Genomic DNA, 20,773 nt, shown 5'->3' on the forward strand with positions numbered 1-20,773 from the left:
TTTCGTATAACCTGTCTAACGGCTGGATACCACCGAGCGAGTAGTATAAACGTTTCCTCGACGTCGTAAAAATCGAGTCTGGTTTACGGGATCAACGTGTCGAAAGCCGAAGCCAAGATTCGCGTCTCAAGATCGTGGAGTCACGTTAAAATGTAACAAACGATTTTTATTTCCCCTTCAACCCTTACAAACCAGTGTAATAAATCAGCGGAGAGGAGGATTCGAAAATCGACGACAAGAGTGATCAGTCAAAGAGCCGGAGATTGCAAAATGCGATTACAGGTAGTGCGGGTTGCGAAAAAGAAAGGATCAAAAAAAAAAAGGTAAAAATCCGTTCCATCAACGGTCCGCAAATCCAATTAATCGAGCATGAAATGTAAGAATACTGGGACAGAGACACTGCGCAGGATTCATGAACTCCGTATTACCGATTATAAAGGACGGGGGTCGGGGGGCTGGGGGGCTGCCATTGGATGGACCAGATCCTGGCGGGAATAAAAGATGGTCGAGGGTATAAAAGAGAGAAGAGAAAGCTGCAGGCTGATCTATGAACGGACAGTAATTGCATACCAACACGGACAACGAGTGGACAAAACTATTGTCCCATTCAGCTCTGTGTGTTATGTGTGAATTTCTGGAATACGGACGGCATATCGGCAAGGGATGACTCCTGCAGGCAACTCATGCAGCAATATGCCAAGGTATATATATATATATATATATATCTATCGATAATATATCCTACGTGAATTTCAGGAGGTGGGAGGGCGTCTGCGCCCGCAACCTACGTGTACGTGTGTTAGGTTTGGGTAAAGGTATAGGTATACACATCGCATAATATCTAATCAGCAGTAATAACAAGGCTAACGAACAAAAGGGACTGGACTGTGTGTATATCGGAGAGAGATAGAAAGAAAGAAACAGAGGGAAGAGATGTGCGTATAACAGAGTTGAAGCTGAAAATTAAAACTTACCCCAGACACGGCCGGGGGATTCGCTTATAACGTCCGCATCTGCGGAAAACAGATAGTATGTAATGATCAAAAAATTGGAGTTGATGGATATACTAGGACAACGAAGTACGATCGAAGTTTGAGGGAGACGTCTACTACCATTGACGGAATATTGCGTAAAGAAACCTCGAGACGTTCTTACATTTTTATATTGAGATTCATTTATTTTCGTGCAAATCAAATATTTTCGAAACTCCAACGGAGGTGTTCGATAAATTATTGATACCCGGATGCGAAAATCCGACGAGCTCTTCGTGCCTGGTATTCGACACTGACAATCGGTTTAGGGAAAGTTCTGATAAGGAAAATTCGTTTACCATCGAACTCGGCTGTCAACAACTGCGCCCCTAACTTCCTTAGCTAATCGTGGCTGACGTGGAAATTCTCTTGACGATTTACTGCGACTGAGCTAATTTTCACGAGCCCGAGTTCTTCGCGCTTTCGAAATCGCATCGCATCCCAGTGCCGAGAATAGAAAACACCGTTGAAAATTAAGGTCGAGGGATGTATCCAAGAATTACTTGCTTACTTTCTACCTTGGGTATTTCATTTCGGTTCATCTTTCTTCTCGCCACAGACGATTCGCAAAAACCTCGATGTGGCAAACGAGACTTTGGAAGAAATAAGAATAGAACAAAAAAAAAAAAAAAAAATAATAAAAAAAAATTTCCCTCCTGTGCTGCAACGCCGATCCTTCTGTTTCTGAGAAAATCGTTATTACACCTATAACGCCTAGCGGTATAAAGGTTATTTGTTTTTTCGTCCTCTCGCTTTATTTTCTATACGCGGTTATAACGTGCCCTCGCAATAAAATTCCGGCTCCAGTCTGTAAAAAAATCCCGGGCGGTTCGTGTATCTCAACATTTATGCATGTTTCTTTTTCAATTTAAAAAAAAGAAGACAAACGCGCAGCGGCCAGCTTGTAGCATTAATTAAAATAATTGCACTACTCTTTGTCGAAAATGCCGACAAAACCCGTTAATCTTACAAAAATCAAATAAAGCAGATATTTTCATCATCCGTGTGACATTAGTCGCAAAGATCTCGATCGTTCGACGTCTAAGTCGCGATGGATATCCACGCGAATTAACCTCGAAGTGTACATTTGAAAACGAAATGAAGGATTTCTTTACATCTCTTCTCCAAATCTCTTTGTACCAGACGAACTCGCGCTTTTTGGAACGTGTCGAAGAGTGTCGAAGCCTCGCGGTGTTCTCGCGAAAATTAGCATGAATACGTTTGAATTCATTTCAGGATGAACTTGATTGAGCCAAAACCAGAATCTCCCCTCCATCATATCCCCGCTGCCGAAGCAAGAGAGAGATAGCCTATTGATCAAACACACCTTGATTGCGTACGAGAAATCCCCGAGGGATTGGTTCGACCACAGTGACTTTACAAGTTGTCACTTTGAGGCTGTTGAATAACGGGAAAAACTTCAGTCCGCCCGAAAGTCAGTGTGATTGTTAATCGAAACGAAGGTTGCTCTTTGATGGATATGTTATTTTACTCTTATCCCTCAAGGCGCGAAAATAAACAATCGTCCGTGCAATGTAAACGCCTTCATCTACCCGGATATAATCGACTTCGCGTTGTAATCGTTCACCCCTGAATAATCCCGATGACTTTGAAAGAGTTTGTCAAAAGTTGTTTTTTACGACGGGTAAATCAGATGCGCCATTTGTGCATCTCTGCATCGCAAAATTCTGCATTTCTTACTTTGACTCGTTAGTCGTCTCGGTCGAGAAATCAGATCCGAGAGATCTGACTGAGTTTTGAACAGAAGTCTCAGAAACTCGGTACACGGTTGGGAAAGAAAATGTCCCAGCAGGTCCGCTAAAATTTTTTGGCTTGATGTAACAATATTTAATGTGTCATGAGGTAGAGGAAAGTAAAGCAAAAATTACAAATTGAATGTTTAAGTGACCACTTACATATTAAAATTGAAAAACTTTGTGCCGTATTCACTGACATAAATGTTAAGAAATAACACAAATATAAAGTGAACCTGCTGGGACATTATGTTCAAGTTAAATTTTTCTAACAACCTACTTGCCACTCGAGAATAACCAAAATTGGGTCAAACTACGGCTATGACTAATACTTATGCGACCAAAACCGTTTCCTCTACGCTGAGAGTAAAAACTCGACATTTTCCGAAGAATGGAAAAGAAAAGATTCAGGGTGACTTTTGGGAACAACTATGCCAGCCAATACAGGGGTGCATGGTTCGGTGCATTAAATTTGCGGATCTCCTTTGTTGAAAAAAATAATGACACACTTGGATAAGAGTGCTCTCGCTCTCTTTCTCTTTCTCTTTCTCTTTCATGTAAATCTGGGCCAATGGAGAAGGACGGGGAATTGGATCGTGCCAGGGCACAAATCGTTGTCCCAACAATCACCGGCACGAGTGAGTGTGACTCGCGTCCTTTGGCTAACGAGACCCGAAATTCCTGTCGTGGTTGGGGGTGAAAGGTGGGAGGGTGGGAGTAAAAGTGCAGACTTACTCCTTGCGTTATTCGCTAGGGACTTGAGGAGCTGCCGGTAGTCCTTGGGTGTTGCGGTTTCCTGGTTGAACCCCTTGTGGACCGAGGACTGGTTCAGGGCTCTGAAGACTGCGCTGAGGGTGAAGTGACACTCCGAGTTACCTCGGCTGCTGCTCATCTCGTGATTGTGGTACAAAAGCCCGGCCACCTTCCAGCCGAAACCCTGGAGTATGTAGCGCAGCGCGTCGCCGACGAGACTGTGCGAGCCCATCATCCTCGTCAGCGTCGGGTAGTGCTCGTCCTTGTGACGGAAGGCGTCGGCCTGGGCCCCGGCCGTCAGGACCGGGATTCCCCAGGCCCCGGCGTACCTCGCCACGGGCGCGATGACGTAGTCGCAGACCGGGCCCAGAAACGCGTCTGTTTGCCATTTTGATTTATTATTACCGCTTGTTTGCTTGGCTTTTACTTTTTGACCCACTCCGTTGAACGCTCGAGATGTGAACGCACCGTGTGTACGATTCGAAAATCATCCGGAAGTTGACCATTCGTGAATTCGAAACACTTTTTGACGAGTATCAAGATATGGATTCGAGTCTGCAGGTTGGCTTATGAAAGGAACTCAAATCGTATCGTAAGTCGACGGAGACTTGACCGCCTTTTTAAATAAAATTATCCGATACCACCTGACTCGTCCCGCCTTCGCACGGACGGACTAATCGTAAGATCCAAGTTGAATGTACATTATTTTATTACAGATCTGCCCGATCTTGAAAACGAATCAATCTCTTGGTGTTGAATGTTAGGTTACACGTTCAGTTCCACGCGAAGATGGAAGAGATTCGGTACCAACTGCATATTGCGAGTCTCTAAGTAATGAAGTAGAGAAGTTATTATTCAATTCTGACTTTGACCGTTGCAGTATATTTACACACTACCAGAGTACATTCATTATACGGGACTATGCGCTCTTTCCGTTGATCAGATATCTTGGGTTATGATCTGAGAGTAGTAAAAAGGACGAAGAAAAGAATAATAAGCAGGCAAGAGATAAAATAAAAACGGACGATACGGAGCCGTCGTTGCGAACGTCCATCGACCAATACACGGATACCTATTTTCCGATTCCCATAGAGCAGTCCCGTACGTGGGTAACGTGCAGTTACCTCGAGAAAGGTCCTCGAGTCGAACACTTGACCTGTGACATCGTCAAATCGCGTTGCACGAGGCGATAAAAGATTCCATTAAATTCTCTACGTAGAATTGGACGACCGGTAGTTTCACGTTATTTCGAAAAAGTTCTAGCGAGGTACGGTACGCGAAACCAGCAACAACTTGAAGTCGAGATGCCCGAAACTCGACGCCTGCCTTGCGTCTCCCGATCATCGTTGATGCCGGGAACTGACGTTCTACGTCGGGTTGAATTCTAAATTGACGCGGGATCAAACGATCTCTCGCACATGGAATGAATAGGGAGAGTTTCGAAACGGGGTCAAGTATTTTACTGGATAACCGGTGAGAAGTACAAATCCAAGGAGAGGTTAACCGTTCGATTCACGTACAGCAAATACCTGGAGAGATACACAATTATCTCCTTTTCGAATATCAATAGAAACCTCCGGGGTTTGTAAATTAAAAATTACCCAAGTTTCCTGAGAGATGATTGAAACCTGAACTTGGTGTAATTGTCCTCCTCTTTAAAGGGGTTGGATTGAGAAGCAGACGAGGAAGCTGTCGACAGAATTTAACGATATTTACAACCACGGTAAAGACACCGGATCCTCGCACGCGTACATGGAAAGTAAATTTAACGACTTACGTCGCCGTTTGTCCAAGTGGGAAATCCACGTAGGAGGAAACGAGTGCTTTGAAAGGTAGATTTTTCGTACACCGTACGCGATGTAAAGTCGGCATGTTCGGCTCTGTGGACAGATTTACTAATTTGCTAATTGTGTTACCGGTAGGCGTCAAACAAACCCGTTACAACGTTAGAAGCACCCTTCAACCTGACATTAATTAACGTTGTTTCACTAAAATCCCGCGAGAAACCTTAATCCGAGACCATCGCCATCAAAGCGGAAACGCGATGGTAAAAAGCAAAGGCTGTAGCGAATAAGCCTGCGGATCGCGGATATAAACTCGCGTGGTGACTAATGTGCCGTTATATTATTCAATGTTATTCGAGTTGATTGATCCGTACACGTGCAAAAGCGGGCACGTTTTTGACCCCCATAAATAGTCGGGTGAAAATCGATGGAGCGATAATACAGCACGAGTCGTATGGACAGGTAAAGCCGTTTATACAGCCAGACCTTATCGGTTAGGATCCGTTGAACGGTTCGAGCTGAAGCCTGGTTCGTATAAACGCTCGAGAATAGAATATCTGTAAGAATTTTCTATTGATCCGGGCGATGAGTTACGAGGATTGGCACTCGTAACCTTGATGCTGTCTAGTCGAGGTGCAGCGGACCAAGAGCGAAGACTGAAAGGAGAGAGGTTCGGTTCTCTTCCGATCGCGTTCGGAATGCCAAAGTTGTCTACTGGGTTACGAAATACCCAGGCGTTACACGATGAACCGCACGCAATTCGCAGACGTCAACGAACCCGATACCACAGATATTATTTTTCATGGTCACGCACCGTATCCCTCCAACGTTCACGAACGAACGAACGAACGAACGAACAAGCCAACCAACCAACGACAAGTTAATTATATTCATTTGTCAAAGTCCAACATCAGCTCAGTCAGATGTCGCCCACAGCATCGCCCGATTTAGGATTCGCCTCTTCCTTCCACCGGAGCCCAAGTGATTTGCTTTGAACGATTTGTTTCCAAAGTAAGACGTCCAGTGACCGTCCAACGCAACCGGAAGACCGAAGTCCCTCGGGTCGGCGACGTCTCTTCGCCCCAAAGAGACGCGTACAACCCGAATGCTTCAGCCGACTCGATGCGCGGTTGAACGAAAATAACTAAATTCCAGCTTGAAAACTTTTCATCTTTTCACTTTTGCGCAGGTTGTTTTTGTCTCGCCCACAGCGAGAGGCGGATTAGCGTGCGTGACGTTGGAATCCGATGTGCCCGTATGTAACGGCGAGAAGACTCTGCCTAGGCAATGAGCTTCTGAACCGAATAATACCGACGCGAGGTGCTTTTAATCACGATAGTTTCGCAACCGCTTCGCCGTTCCACGCACCTTTGGCTTTCTGATACTCGATATTTTCCCGAGACCTCGGTTTTCCTCCTGACACGCGCAGCCAGCCCTTCTCCTCTTTGACGAAGAGCAACAAGTGTTGTCATCCTCGGCTCCCTGGATCTTCGTTAACGTTTCGCGCGTATCCACGACTGCGAATCGCTCCCTGGATTAACGAGGACGAACCGTTATTGGCAACGGAACGAGCCGCCTCCTTGGACTATGACTTACTCCTGTACCTTTTGTCCTGAGTCCTGACTAACGATTAGTCGCCGATTTTACGTCCATGGTCCAAAGACACCCCCCGCAGGCTCTCAAACTTGTCTGTGACCCGTTATTTACGCCCACTCGTGAAATTGCCGCGATCGCGTCTCTTTCGAATCCGATAAATGACATGATCCACCAACGAAGAAACTTAGTCGCCAATTTCCGCCAAACGATTTCAAATTGGTTTTCCCTAATCTAGTAAGATTTTCAAAACTATGTTCAATTCGTATGAACTTTATCGAATCACTGATTATTCAAGCCGATTGAACATCGGTTACATCGGACGTAAGACGTGTTGAACATTGAAATCGAGTGAAATTGAACGCGTGGAACGAAAAAAACTGAATGCGTTGCGCAATTTTTATTCACCGTTCTACAATGTGTATTTTATTTTCATAAGCGTGATATAATATTGTACAGAAAAATTATTCCTTTCATGTATTAATGAAAAAAATTCCTCTCCGTTTTAATTGGGAACATTTTTACCCTCGCTTTGTCTGATTCGCTCCAATTTCATTCTCCTGTATACCCGGATCAGCTTCACGTACATCGCGTGTAATGTCGATTCTATTTCAAAACCCAGTGTCTCGGTATCTCTCTGAATGTATCACCAACTCCGTCTAGTCAATTCGCTCATTGAATTATTACACAGTAATTAAACAGATGTCTGGCATAGTTGGAAGGCCATGGTACAAGCAGAAAAAGAATAGAGCACACTGTTGAAAATTTCTGTATAGAACTTTCTACACTGTATTGGAAATAACAGGGAATTCACCATACAGTAAATTGAGTACACAATTTAGTAAAGTCGAATGACTTTTTGTGTTTTTTCTACAAAATTTTACATAGTAATTTACGTGGCTGTACCGAATTTGTAAGTTTGCAAACTGATTTGACAAATAGTCAACTCTTTTCTACGGTAAATGTGTAGTAAATTGGCAACGACTTTTAACAGTGTATAACTTTGCATTCACATTGCAACCTTCGAGTAACGGTGTCAATTTTCACTATTCCAAAGGCGGTACAACTCCGATCGAGACCAAACGACGGTATACAAGTTATACAAATGCACGTGTAACAACCCGCATACAACCGCCAGCGGCAGCAATAAAATCCGCGAATGAAAAGTGGATAAAAATTCCATTTCCAACATCGGCCATATACCTAGAGGCGTACGTTATGTATACGTACACAAACACACATGTACGTATGATGTACACACATCTTAGATACAGCTTTCCAGGGAGTTAACTCGGAGATTCCGCGTCGCGAACGTCTGTGCACTTCAATGGCAAACAATCAAACGAAACGAGAAGAGAAGGAGCTAGCCGGCTGCGTTGCACAGTGTGGATTTGATCGGATCGAGCTGGCTCCGAATCCTCGAATCAATTCAAAATCCCCAATCCGAATTTAACGGGAGAACCTAGAGAGATTCCTCGAGTACTCGAGTGCGGGTGATCGATGTATTTCGGTATACGGTCTGCGAGCTTTGTCTTTTTTTTTGAAATTTATTGTTTCGGTTACCGCTCAGTCCTTGACTGTTTTCATTTTTTACCTGAAAGTAAAATAATGATTATTGAAAAACAATCGGTGTTCCGGATGAGAATTTATTTATACGAGTTCCAAGAAGAAGTGCTATCCAAGCAAATCATCGTCTTACGTAATCCATCTTTCCTCGCTGCCGTTACGTTGGAGAGCAGCGAGGATTTCAGTAGCGATTATCGGGATCCCGTAGCGTTGAATAATAAAAATAACCCGACACATTAATTCGCGCTCTCGCAAGTCGGCGGATCGTGATAACTCCGAGAGCAATAATAACCCGCGTAACAATAATCCAGGGAATAATTATGACAATAAGGCGTGAGCGGGTTATTTCGCACCTTGGCCTTATTCTAACGTGGCGCAGCGGCTGCGATTTGATCGACACCGGCACGCGAGTTGCCACATCTTTTGTATATGTAATTGTAATTCGTAATGGACCGTGGATGATATACACATGAAACCGGTTCGGCAAAAACGTCCAAGAATCGCGTCATTGATTTATTCAAAAATACATGTACGTACGATATTCCTCGCGCGATATGAAGGTGAATAAAAATTCGGCTTGTAATCGCGCGTCCAGCACATATTCGATTCATCGGATTACAAGTTGTTCGTAATCTGCTCGTTAAACAGTCGCTGGAATTGAAACAATCGATTGATCGATCGATCGGGCGATAATGTAAGTGGATCTTTTCATCCGTTGAGACTTGATCTTGGCTCGAATTATGCATTGTAAAATTGCGTATGCATGTTTTCGATAAACCGATTGTGAGACGCTTCTACGAGACTCGAGCGATCTGTATCGAATTCCAAACAATCTGGGTATATGAAAAATCGAAGAGTATAAATTGAATATCGATTGATCTCTGATGATAAACAGGCTGTTCCTGTTTTAACGTCATTGCTACAGTAAGAAAAAATCAAGTGAGGTTCGCGGAGTATTTTCTATATATTGTCAAAAATCGTGTTCCATTTTCAATAAGTACATCAAACTTGACCGTCTCTTTTTTTAAACCTCAGTCGATCTCCCGAACTATATTTAACCTGAGTGCACAGCGATGACGTGAGTTAATAATTATAACGTCATGCGTGTACGTACATATACCTGTGCATACAAGAGGAGCCAAACTCTCAGAGTGAAAGTCTGCGGCAGCTCTTTAAAACTCGACGCTACACGTACGTACTTGTGTAAATACAGGTATGCAACATATATACGTATACATCTGTAAAAGAATAACGTTCCTCCTGTAAGAGTTACGTCATTTGGTTCAGAGGTCAGTCAGTCAGTAAGTCAGTCAAGTCGGTCTCTCTCAGAGATTTACTTCGGCTCTCAGATGTCGCGGTTCCGACCACCTGAGTGATTCATTCTCCCTCTCTCTGCATGGTTTTATCCCCATATGAGTGAATCGTGTACCTGTTACACCCGGAAGACGGATCACCGCGACGCAGTGTTCCGAAATCGACTTGAGAATTTGGACAGACGAAAAAGTTGGATTTTTACGAAGCAGGAAGTTGTTACGTAATGAAGGTATAATTGAATCGATTTTTTTTTATTCTCATCGTTCTAGTGTTTGCTTTTTTCTGCTCCCTGCAAGAATTATTCAAATTTTAAATTGCGGAACGGTATAATAAATCAATCGATCAACTAAATAAGTCTGCAGAACGCACGCTGATTAAAATGTTGATTTATGTAGATCATCGAATTTAAATAAGGTTAATTCGTCGGTTCGACCGATTCGTTATTTAAATATGTATAACTCGAAGGATAGCTCGTACATTAGCTTGTAATTAAATTAAGAACGCGTGCAAATTTGGACTAATAAGCAAGGCCGAGGAAGAACGATTCGTTTTTTTTTTTTTTCTTGTTTCAGTTCTTTGCGGCATAGTCGCGATACCGTCGGAATTCGTCGGGCTCGAAAAATGGAAGCGACGGCTCGAGATCCGCGCTAAAGTCCGCGGGGCTGATTCTAATTTCGTGCTCCATTTCCTCGAAACTTCCAGAGATAGAGAGGCGAGGCGAGGAGAGATCGAAGTAGGCAGGCTTTGCGCACCTCGGTTCGCGAGCCTTTATGATTGACGTACGAAAATGATAGAAGAACTTGTTTTACCGAGGAAAACAAGTATTTCTCAGGCAAAAGCGAACAAACCCCAACGTCCAAAATTCAATACCGAAATATTACGATGTCTGCGTCTGTGACTTAAGGTGAGAAAAAAATTTCAGTTCCAGGCGTCTTGTAAGAGGTGGGAAAAAAAATTAATTCCCGGTTCGAACTCGTGAACAAAGTTTCGCGAACAATCGCAATTGCGGTTGGTTGAGGAGGCTAGGCATGGAAAAGTTTCAAATTTTTCCCTCTTTTTGTTCTATTCTGTTATTAAAATCTGAAAAATTCGCAAAATTGAGTTCAAGGGGATTAGAAAGGATTTGACGGCTGAAAATGTGGTAAGAATTCAGTACGCCTTCGTAGACTACTGAAAAAACTTTCGCAATTTTTCTTATTTCCAATTTGTTTGTCATATTTTTGCCGATGAAAATTAGTTGTAAGCGTAGAAAATAAAAATTATAATAAAACACAATATTGAGCATTGAAGAAAACCGTACGTCTAATGTTCTGATGTTCCATAAAGAAAATGTATCTATGTTGTTTCAGTTCTTTACAAATGCCATTTGATTTCTATCCGACTTTCGGCCTATTTTCCCTACCCAGTCAACTAAAATCCCAGTAAAAATTCGACGAGGAGAAAGACTGCGCGGATATTTTTACTGCGTATGCGTGCATTTTCAAATCGCAGAATAACCGAAATTATCATACGAAAAAAGCGGACGGGTGAAATGCCCGATGACGGACGGAGGGATCAAAATTCATTCCAGTCTGGTGAGAATTGCTTTTCAAGGATTTCACCGACGCAGTTTGCGCGATGCAGGATGGTGGTTCTGATTTAGACGTGTGAAAATTGCAAAATTCAAACGTGACTGCGAGGCGATGCGAGGCAGGACGAAGAGAAAACGTGGAAAAAAATTCATACAAACATCTCGCCGAATTTCTTGAATTATTCACTATACATTTGCACGAGATTTCGATTTCGAAAATGGTTGGAAACGGATCGATAAAAATTCCAAATTACACAATGAAATAAAATTTTTCTCCTTTTTCTAACAAACTGGCCTGTGTACGAGTTTCAAAAACATTTAAAACAAATATGAGAAATAAATCGACAAATTTCGAGTTCAAATTCCCAACCTCACCGCGTTTTTTTTTGTTTTTTCCTCATTTTTTTGTTTTCCCAAGCAGTTTCGTTTCGCCTTCTTCACGAAGGGTTCGGTACAGACGCAGTAAATCGCTGAGACATTTTAGTACGATAAAGTGAAGAAAAAAAAAAAAGAAGAAGAAGAAGAAAAAAAAACAACTGCCCGAGGATAAGAAAAATTGTCCTGCGAGTTTATACGACAGGTCAAGTTGCGCAAGGTGCGTTAGACACTCCTTGAAAATATTTCTCATGATTCGCCGACACGAGCACCCAAATATAAACCACTCTTGTATAGTATTAAGCAAATTGCGAAAAGAAGATTCGTCTAATATATCGCACGTACGGGGTCTGATTGTTTTTGGAAAAAATTAATAACTCCTGGGACTCGCAATAAAAGTAAAGGAAAAACACCAAAATCGTAGGTTATGTATACGTGATGTACTGCAGGGTCGAGGGTCGTCCTGCCACCTGACGTCACGTCTCACGTTATGTGCGTGTATATATATATATACATATATACATCTCACAACTTATGTTACACGTGGCGATATCGTGTCGCGTATCATATAACTATAACGATATAGCTAGAAGTGTCGGAAACACGCGTTATAATGGTCTTTTAACTAGCGTTTTCTGTTTCGTTTTGATTTATTATTACTTTTTTTTTTTATTATTACTATTATTATTATTTTACTTTCATAACAGAAGATTGTCAGATTTCGATATTCTTTTCCCGGCAGAATAGAAACTCGATTTAAATTCTAAAAATAGGTAGACGAAAGAATTGAGAAAAAATCGTGTTTAAATTCTTGCAAGAAATTTTTATCAAACGTGTAATTGATTTGAAATTTGCCTATTAAATACTACGCGTACATGTGTGTATCGATCAATGCATGGGAAAATAGTGTAGGTATGAAATCGGTGTTTCTCGAACCGATAGAATCGGATTAAGTGCTTACAATTAACCAGATGTAAAGCGCGTAATCCAGCGACGAGAATTTCCCGGTAATTCGAATAACGTCTAAAGATTTAGCTCCTACACGGCATACCTAATTCCCATTTGCGTTTGCATCGTACGTTACACGTATCGAGTACATGCTACGTGTCGACTTACGAGAAAAATGTACGTTGTATAATATTATACAAATATTTTAATACCAACGCGAATTACAGAACCGGGTACAGAAATCAGAGAAGATACACGCCACGTGTATTCAACGTACACGTATGTTTATATTGTTTACTAGGGTGTTTCGGAAAAAATGATTTGCGATTTTCCACCATGGCATCCCCTGAAAGGTTTTTTTACGTTAAAGCAAGATTCCGTCAATAGATGACAATTTCATCTGGTACGCAAACAATACACAGGTATGCATATGCCTATTTACGTACACACATGGGTTGCATGGAAACACCGCGGTATAATATTAAGCGACTCGAATAGCGATAAGTACCAACCTAGCTGCCTGTGAGGTACGCGTTATGCGGAATATTGCGTAACGATACCGATAATAATGATAATAAGGATTACGAAGATAATGGAAGTAAGAAAATATTGCGAGGAAAAAAATTGAGATTATGCAGAGGGAAAATAATATTAACTGGAAAATAAGGTCAAGCAACGACGGGGAGCGAAAGGAATTTTTATAATACAACGGATCTTACGCCGGCCGACTTCCGGCCCCCCGATCGACTTCCGCTTTTTCTAAGTTTTTTTTTTTTTTTTTTTTTATACTCTTTTGCCTTATCTTATCTCACACCGTGTCCCACGCGCGAGCGGCGACGATTTAATGACCTTCGATGAAAGACGAAGGATCGACAGGACATGGACGAAAACAAACAAAAACTAGAGGATTGCAGAGATTGAAAACGTTGAAAATCCTGTCGCGTAGGTGTCTGTTACGAGTCGATGAGGTTATACAAATAAGACTTTCTACAAGGTGACGTCAATGAAACAAAAGCTATCAACAATTCAAAATAACATAACATCCGTTGAGACAAATTTCGCAAAGAAATATCAAAATTCCACGGGACCGAAGACTGTGATTGTAAAAATGTGATTGTAAAATTTCAACACGGCAAACGTGACGATATTCGTTGATAAGTAAAATGCTTTTCTCCTTCTTCTAACTTCTGCTTTTGCTTATTTCAACAACGTCTGACAAGATAAGTAGAAAAACGTAAATGGCTGGTCGGTTTTCCAAGCCAATCTACGAGCTAGACTCTCACCTTATACCTATACAACCACTTTTTCCACCGAGTCAGCGTTCCACAGGCGTTGGGAACGGCTGTAAACCACTACTGCACAGGGTAAAAAGACGTTAGGTGGAAATTTTCACTTTAGTGCTTTTAAAAAATTATTATCCTTTTTGGTTTTTAACTCTCTGTGTATACTTTTATCGTTTTCTTTTTTTTTCTCTTCTTCTTCTCTCTCTCACTTGCGTCAGTTTCGTTTACTTTTTTCCGCTCTCTTCTCTCTCTCTCTCTCTCGTTTTATCTACTTTATTCCGAAACGTGAAAATTGGCTCTTCCTTTAACGAGCTGAACAGCCGCCGCGCCGGTCGAATCGGATTACGTTTTACGCATAGCGTCTACTTAGTCCAGGTACATTGTACAGTTATACCACGTTGCTTCTCACCCACGATCATCAACGGGAATAGCCTATACATATACGAATTCAGCGTAGCGAGTAATTTTTCTCCGAATGATTTCACAGAAAAGGTTACAGCGTTCCGCCAATTGTGTCTGAATTTTTTTTTATTCGTTCTCTCCGTCTCCCTTGTCGTAATACAAATTAGTGAACGAGATCGAAAATCCCGGTTATACGGAAAATCGCTTTAAAGAATCACATATCGAGCATAAAAATTCAATCTCGCGATAACGTAGACTTCAAACTTTCTCTCAAAGTAAATGAAAAATACCACGTTTTTATAAAATTATACGTATGTATTCGTGCATATACAATTACCGGTTGTACGGATTGCAAATTTTTTGCATTGCGTAATATTCCGTGGCGCGGTCAGACGAAAATAGCTTTGAAAATAAAAGAAAAGGAGAGCATTAAAAAAGACTGGTTGTATAGAATGAGAAAAAAAGGAAGAAGAGGGGGGAAAAAATGGAGAAAAATGTAATAATATCCAGTCAGAAAAAAAGAGAAGAGAATCGACACCGTATGCGGACAGTCGCGTCAGTCTCTGGACTTCTGAGCACACGGTCGCATCTTTCAATATATAACTGACCCGTCTTCACGAGAACCGAGAGCTTTGAACTTCGCGATGATGATTTCATGCTTGAAACGTCGTTAGCGGCACGGATCTTCGTCATTGGCTCAGAAATACGTGTCTGTATTTATGTAATACGAGACTGAAGAAGAAGGAGAGAAGAGAATCCAGAGAGAGGAGAAGAAGGAGAGGAAGAAGTGGAAATAAAAAAGTACCGACTCGTTTTCCACGCAGGTGAATTGAATTGAATTTAACCGAACAAACGATCCTCGATAATGCGAGTCGCCTTAGAATAACAACTTCGAAACCTATACACACCTACGTACTACACGTCTTGACAAGGTTGTTCCTTTTTTTTATTTTTTCTTTACCTACTTATTATTGCCTCTCGTTTTTCTTCTTCGTATTCCTTGGTACATGTTCTTCTTTTCGTTTTTTATTTGCTTGTTCGTTTTTTCTCTTACTTTTCTTCTACCTTTTTTCTCGTTCGCTCAATAGCTCGAAGTTACGGAGCGAACATCTTGACAGCTTCTTCGCGTGACGTCTGAGTGACCCGACAAACTGGCATCTGGGAATAATTAATGCCTTTGACAGCATCGCCTGTCCGCCCCCATCTTCGATTCGTTTTTATCTCTCCTTTTTGCTTCCAATTACAGCCAGTCATTCGTACGTATGCGTACAATAAATATTCACGTTCTATAATTTATACGAGAATTAAGCGAATTTCTCGGTATTATTTCGACGGTATGAGAGTAAAATTGTCCAATAATTTGACTTGCGTAGAACTTGATGCGAAAGAATAAGAATGAAGTTTTCAACTTTCCATGTCTAAAATATTTTTTTTTTCAAGCGAGACAAAAGAAACCCCACGTATTTAGTTATTCTTGTATCAAGTACAGAAGAGACGCAGGTTAAAGACAATCATTTGGTCAATATCTGAAATAAGATTACACGTAATTCGATTTAGCGTCAATTTTCCCTGTCGATCCCTGGTCGCGGCGTTGGGAATTGAAAAATTGATTTATCGTTAAATCGCGGTTAATGCAAGCGGAAACTTGTTCATCCCTCAGACAGCGGGATTCGAAACAAGGCAAGAATAACGAATCGTACTTATATTGTCTGGCCGAAAGCTCTGATTCGCTCTATTTTACTGCAGCAGGATTATAATACTTATAATTCTCCCCCTCCCGTTGAAATTCATTCGTCGTATGTTATTTTTAGAATCTCGTATCCCCCCGTAGTCGGTAATAAAAATAAACGAATAATGAGCGATGCACGAATAATTACACAGGTCTGCATAAAAATATTTCTGTTTCAGTTGCATGAGACGTTTTTGGTAAATATTAAGTTTTCCATTGTGCCGAATCCAAAAATGACTTCCATTTCCCTCCATCGCCATCGGTGTTTTTGCAAAACGCAAGATTTTTTCATAAGAAAAGCATAAGAATAATAAAAAAAAAAACCATTTCATTACAATCAACTAAACAATATTTCTTGTAAAATTAAACATACAATTTCTTTATGAAATCTATTTAACATTCCGCGTTTATTCTTTTCGCCTACGAAACCCTTTCTTCTTCTCCTTAATATACACCGGAAGACGCTTCCGCTTTCTATTTTCTCTTTTCCCGTTTGTATTTATTCTCAAGCCTCACTCCGATACACATTACCGGTAGTAAGAAATCACTTTTGCATAGGATTTTAAAAATCAAGAATAAGATACCAGATTTCGGATTAAACGGGAGTTTCACTCGAAATAAAACCACAAACACGAGTTGAAGAAAAAACCAGACGCGATGGAACTTTTCGAGAATTTTTCCCAGTCTCAGTGCGCGGAGGAAAATCTATGAAAAACAGTATAAATAAAAACCTGTCTTATCGAAGAAATAATAATAAATAACGGTTGCAGAAAACGTGAGGAATATATTCAAGAAAACGGGAGACTAGCTGCGCCTGCATGATGAGGTAAAATTGAGGGTGCAAAACCGTCGAGTTACTCGCAACGCGCGGAGCCGAGCGAGGGTGTAAAGTGAAACGAACTTGAGAGGCTGTAAGAGGATGTCGTTCGGATTGCGATTGGGTAAAATCGTCGATAATAAATCGATTAGCGAGCTTGCGTGGCGTGGATGGGTGGGATAAAAAGTTCGATTTCGGGTTAATTAATCGTCGATAGGATTTCCCTCAAATATTCTCCTACCGATTCGGCTCGATTTCAACTCACTCCTTCGCCTCATTCTCCCCTCCCTTTATATCCCCGACACAATTCCTTCGGCACTTCGCAGCTTGCAAGCTCGCGCGCTGCTTTGGCACGGAGAACTGAGAAGAAGCATCAGCGACGAGTCAATTAATTAACCCCCGCGACTGATGGAAACGCGATCAGAGTTACCGTCAAAGGGGATGAAGGGGATGAAGTTAAGGAACGCCCCGAGCTGCCTGCCGTGTCTGAACCTCGCGGTGAACGACAGCTAATCGATGCCACCCGAAGCATTCGCTCGCCTATCTATCGGACAACAATAATCGCAGGCTGGGTTATCATTATTTAACAACGAATATAGCTCGCGCCTTCGAATATTTTTCATCATTCCTTATGGTTCAACGAAAATTTATTACCGCTGTGGATGCAAATGCAAATATCCGTTATCGTGTTTATTTAATTATTTTTTATTAAAAAATTATCCGAACCACGAGTTGATTTATCCGAACCCTGGCTCAAAAAATACATTGTTGTTGCTAAAAAATGCGGAACAGCCGTTCGTCAATTGACAATAGACGGACGTACAAAACCAAAGTAACAAAATAATCGTTCGGTGTCTGAAAGAGGTTCGATATCTATTTGTTTAATTGCAAGACGTTTAATGCGGACTGTTCGTCGATTTAAATTTGTATTGTATGTATTATTATACCTTGAGATAAAAATTGCATTTCGGTTATCCGATTTATTTTCACAATTAGTTCGGTTGATCGAGGTTCCGTCGTACCGTTTAACGACTTCGAGAGGTTTCGGAAGATTCGTAATGGATGTTCATCGTTTAAGAACGTCAAAAAGCACGATTTACGTAATTTTTCAGCAAAACCAGTCGATTCTTGCAAGGTTGAAAGGTCGGTCAAATTGAACTCCGTAAGACAGACGGAAAAAAATGTAATGTGAATATACGACCACCGCTTCTTTGGATTGAAATCTACATAAATCGTGGTAGATCCGCATATCGTAACTCTCATTATCGAATTTCTTAATCTTACCGCAATTGCTGTAGATTTAAATCGAAAAATATTTTTCTTTCCGTGCAATCTCTCCTCTTCGTAAGACACGCCGTTTTCGCTTTGACGCGTTTTTTTTTCCCCCTATCTCCTAATTTCCCGCAGAAAAACGAGACGCGTGCTCGACTGGCAACCCTTCTTCAAACCCTAGTAAGTAGACGACGTAGGTACATTCCACGTTGAATAACATCCGTTTATCCACCAGATCCATACGCACCCGTATACGTGTAATATTTGTATAGAAATTTGTCGAGATGCCGGGAGTATGACGACGGTGGAAAAGGCTCGGGTTGGTTTAAATTAACCCGTAGTATAACAATTTACGGAGATACGAAGCTGCGGCTGCCGGTCGACGCCGGGGGGGTAATTAAACGAAATTAAGGGAGAGACTCGATGTCACGACTCTGGTTGTGCCGCCGGTTGCTGCAGCTGCGAAACGGTGACGTCACGTTGCCGTAAAAATAGTCCTCTTTTTCACCAGACGCACGACGAGGAGGGACAGCGGCCTGATCGTGACGATTCCGCGCCGCGGTTAATACAGAGCGAAATGCGTGCCCGACAAATGGACTCTAATTAAAATGATTAACTAAGCCGAATGCTGCACACACCGCGTTTGTACGTCAAGAAACGACGCGTTACGATAAGAACCTCGTTCTGCGTTGGATTCCTGCACAGTTTTTCCTTTTTACCTGCGGGGCTACAATTTTCTTCCCACTTTTTCGTTTCCTAGTGCGAGGTGATTCGGAATTTACGATTACGGAATTTAAGATTACGATTGAATTGCGGTTGCATCGCTTCTTTGAGAATAAAAAGAAAACTGCTTTTCCATTCCCCTGAAGCATGATAAAAATCCAAAGTCATACATGTAACGTCTTTGATGTTTCAGACGTGGTATAGTACACAGGTCTCCGGGACAATAAAGGAAATGGCCAATTTTCCGTGAACTTATGCGCGATCAAAGCGTACAGAAGAGTTTTCAAAATATTTGACGATCAAAATTCTCAACCTTTTCGCAAAAAATTCTCTACCATTGTAACATATATACTTTCACGAAAAATCGATTCCTCGGAGAAAAAAAAAAGTATCTCGATGATATTTGAAAATTCCTGTCCAATGAAACACGTTTCGAATGTTTTCGTAATAAATAATGTTCGGATATTCTGATAGATTTCGGTATCTTTTGTTTGTTTTATTTTGTTTTTTGGAAAGAAGGAATAAAAAATCGTTGCTCAGATTCGCAGATATAAAAATGTACAAAATTAAATATCAATAAAGAACTCCGTACCTGTTATAAAAAATACAAACCTCACGAAGATAAGGTTTACAACACGTTGGTACCTACGTATGAAAGACTACGTCGTTCATGGTATAATCTTCGCACACGTGGAATATGATGATAAAAGAAGTCGTCTGTTTTGCGAGAATGTACGTATAATATGTGTGTGTATATATATATATATATAAATACAGCAAACGAGGGGGACGCCAAGAAGAAAAATCATGTTCCACGTTGCAGACGTAAGAGAACATTCGCGATAAGCGAATGGAGGACAAGGCCAGGCGTCGGTGAATTAGCTATTGTCATTTTCGCCACTCGAATGCAGATATTCCGTCGTCTCAAGTGGCAAATATCTCATCCGTAGAGCGAACATCGAGCGTCGAATAGTAAATTTTTCGCCCCGAATCTGTCAGAGTGTTACGGGCGTGGAAGTTCCGTTTATTGTAAGAAAACGTGACACTGCGATACAAGATTAAAGTGCAGCGGTATTTATTTCACGAGTGTCACACAACAAGGACAAACCGTTGTTACATGAGAATTTGGTCAACGAATTGTTTCGAATTCACGTGATCGTCGATAATTTGTGCGTTGAAAAGTTTTCGAAAAAACAAAACAGACAAATCGCAAATAACGATCTTGCGTCAAAATTCATCTTCCTCGAGGTTTAGTTTATTTTGTTTCTCATTCTTTCTCTTAGCTTCGCGTCGACGGAGTGGGTTGCAAAAATCATTTCTTACACAAGCCTTACGGCGATACAGTTGCTGCGTGTATAAATTATCATCGTCGTGTTTCGGAAATTTCGATCTTTGATATCTGATATTCTAAGCCTTCGCCGACCATCTCCAAGTTTTTTCTCTCACGCTCGCTTTATACATATACGTATCGTACATACGTCTGCCTCTTTCAGGGATCCTGAATTAAACTCGTTTGTCATATTTCTTCAGCGATAAGAAATCCATAAAATTCTCCACGCACATACACACGTATATATTACAATATACGGATTTCTCTTCGCGACACAAGCTGCCGTATTATACAGAAACGTAAATTCCCGACAGAATTTCATTTACCGAACAATGATCATACGCAGACGGTATACACCTGTATGTATAGATATACCCGTAACACACAGTTGTAACACGAAAACAAACTAATATATCAAATGTCTTGCGAGTTATGACAAATGTACGTACCCACAACGTAAATCAGGATTACGATAACGATTGCATCTAGTAATTGAACGACTTGTAAAATAATAATAACGATAGTGACG

At 41.3% G+C, this 20,773-nt stretch overlaps 1 protein-coding gene across 13 annotated transcripts in view; it reads right to left on the minus strand.

The window, feature by feature from the left end:
- The window catches only part of LOC124185676 (atrial natriuretic peptide receptor 1), a 136,436-nt gene that overhangs the window by 75,550 nt on the left and 40,113 nt on the right, over window positions 1-20,773 (minus strand). For 4 of the 13 annotated variants that reach the window (XM_046576669.1, XM_046576668.1, XM_046576666.1 and 1 more), the window contains one exon: window positions 3,521-3,916. The exons of the other annotated variants lie outside the window; for them this stretch is intronic. In XM_046576669.1, coding sequence (XP_046432625.1) covers window positions 3,521-3,916 — 396 coding nt within the window. The remainder of the gene's footprint in view (window positions 1-3,520; window positions 3,917-20,773) is intronic. 13 annotated transcript variants of the gene reach the window in all.

The sequence above is a fragment of the Neodiprion fabricii genome, chromosome 6, assembly GCF_021155785.1.
Source record: "Neodiprion fabricii isolate iyNeoFabr1 chromosome 6, iyNeoFabr1.1, whole genome shotgun sequence".
NCBI lineage: Eukaryota > Metazoa > Arthropoda > Insecta > Hymenoptera > Diprionidae > Neodiprion > Neodiprion fabricii.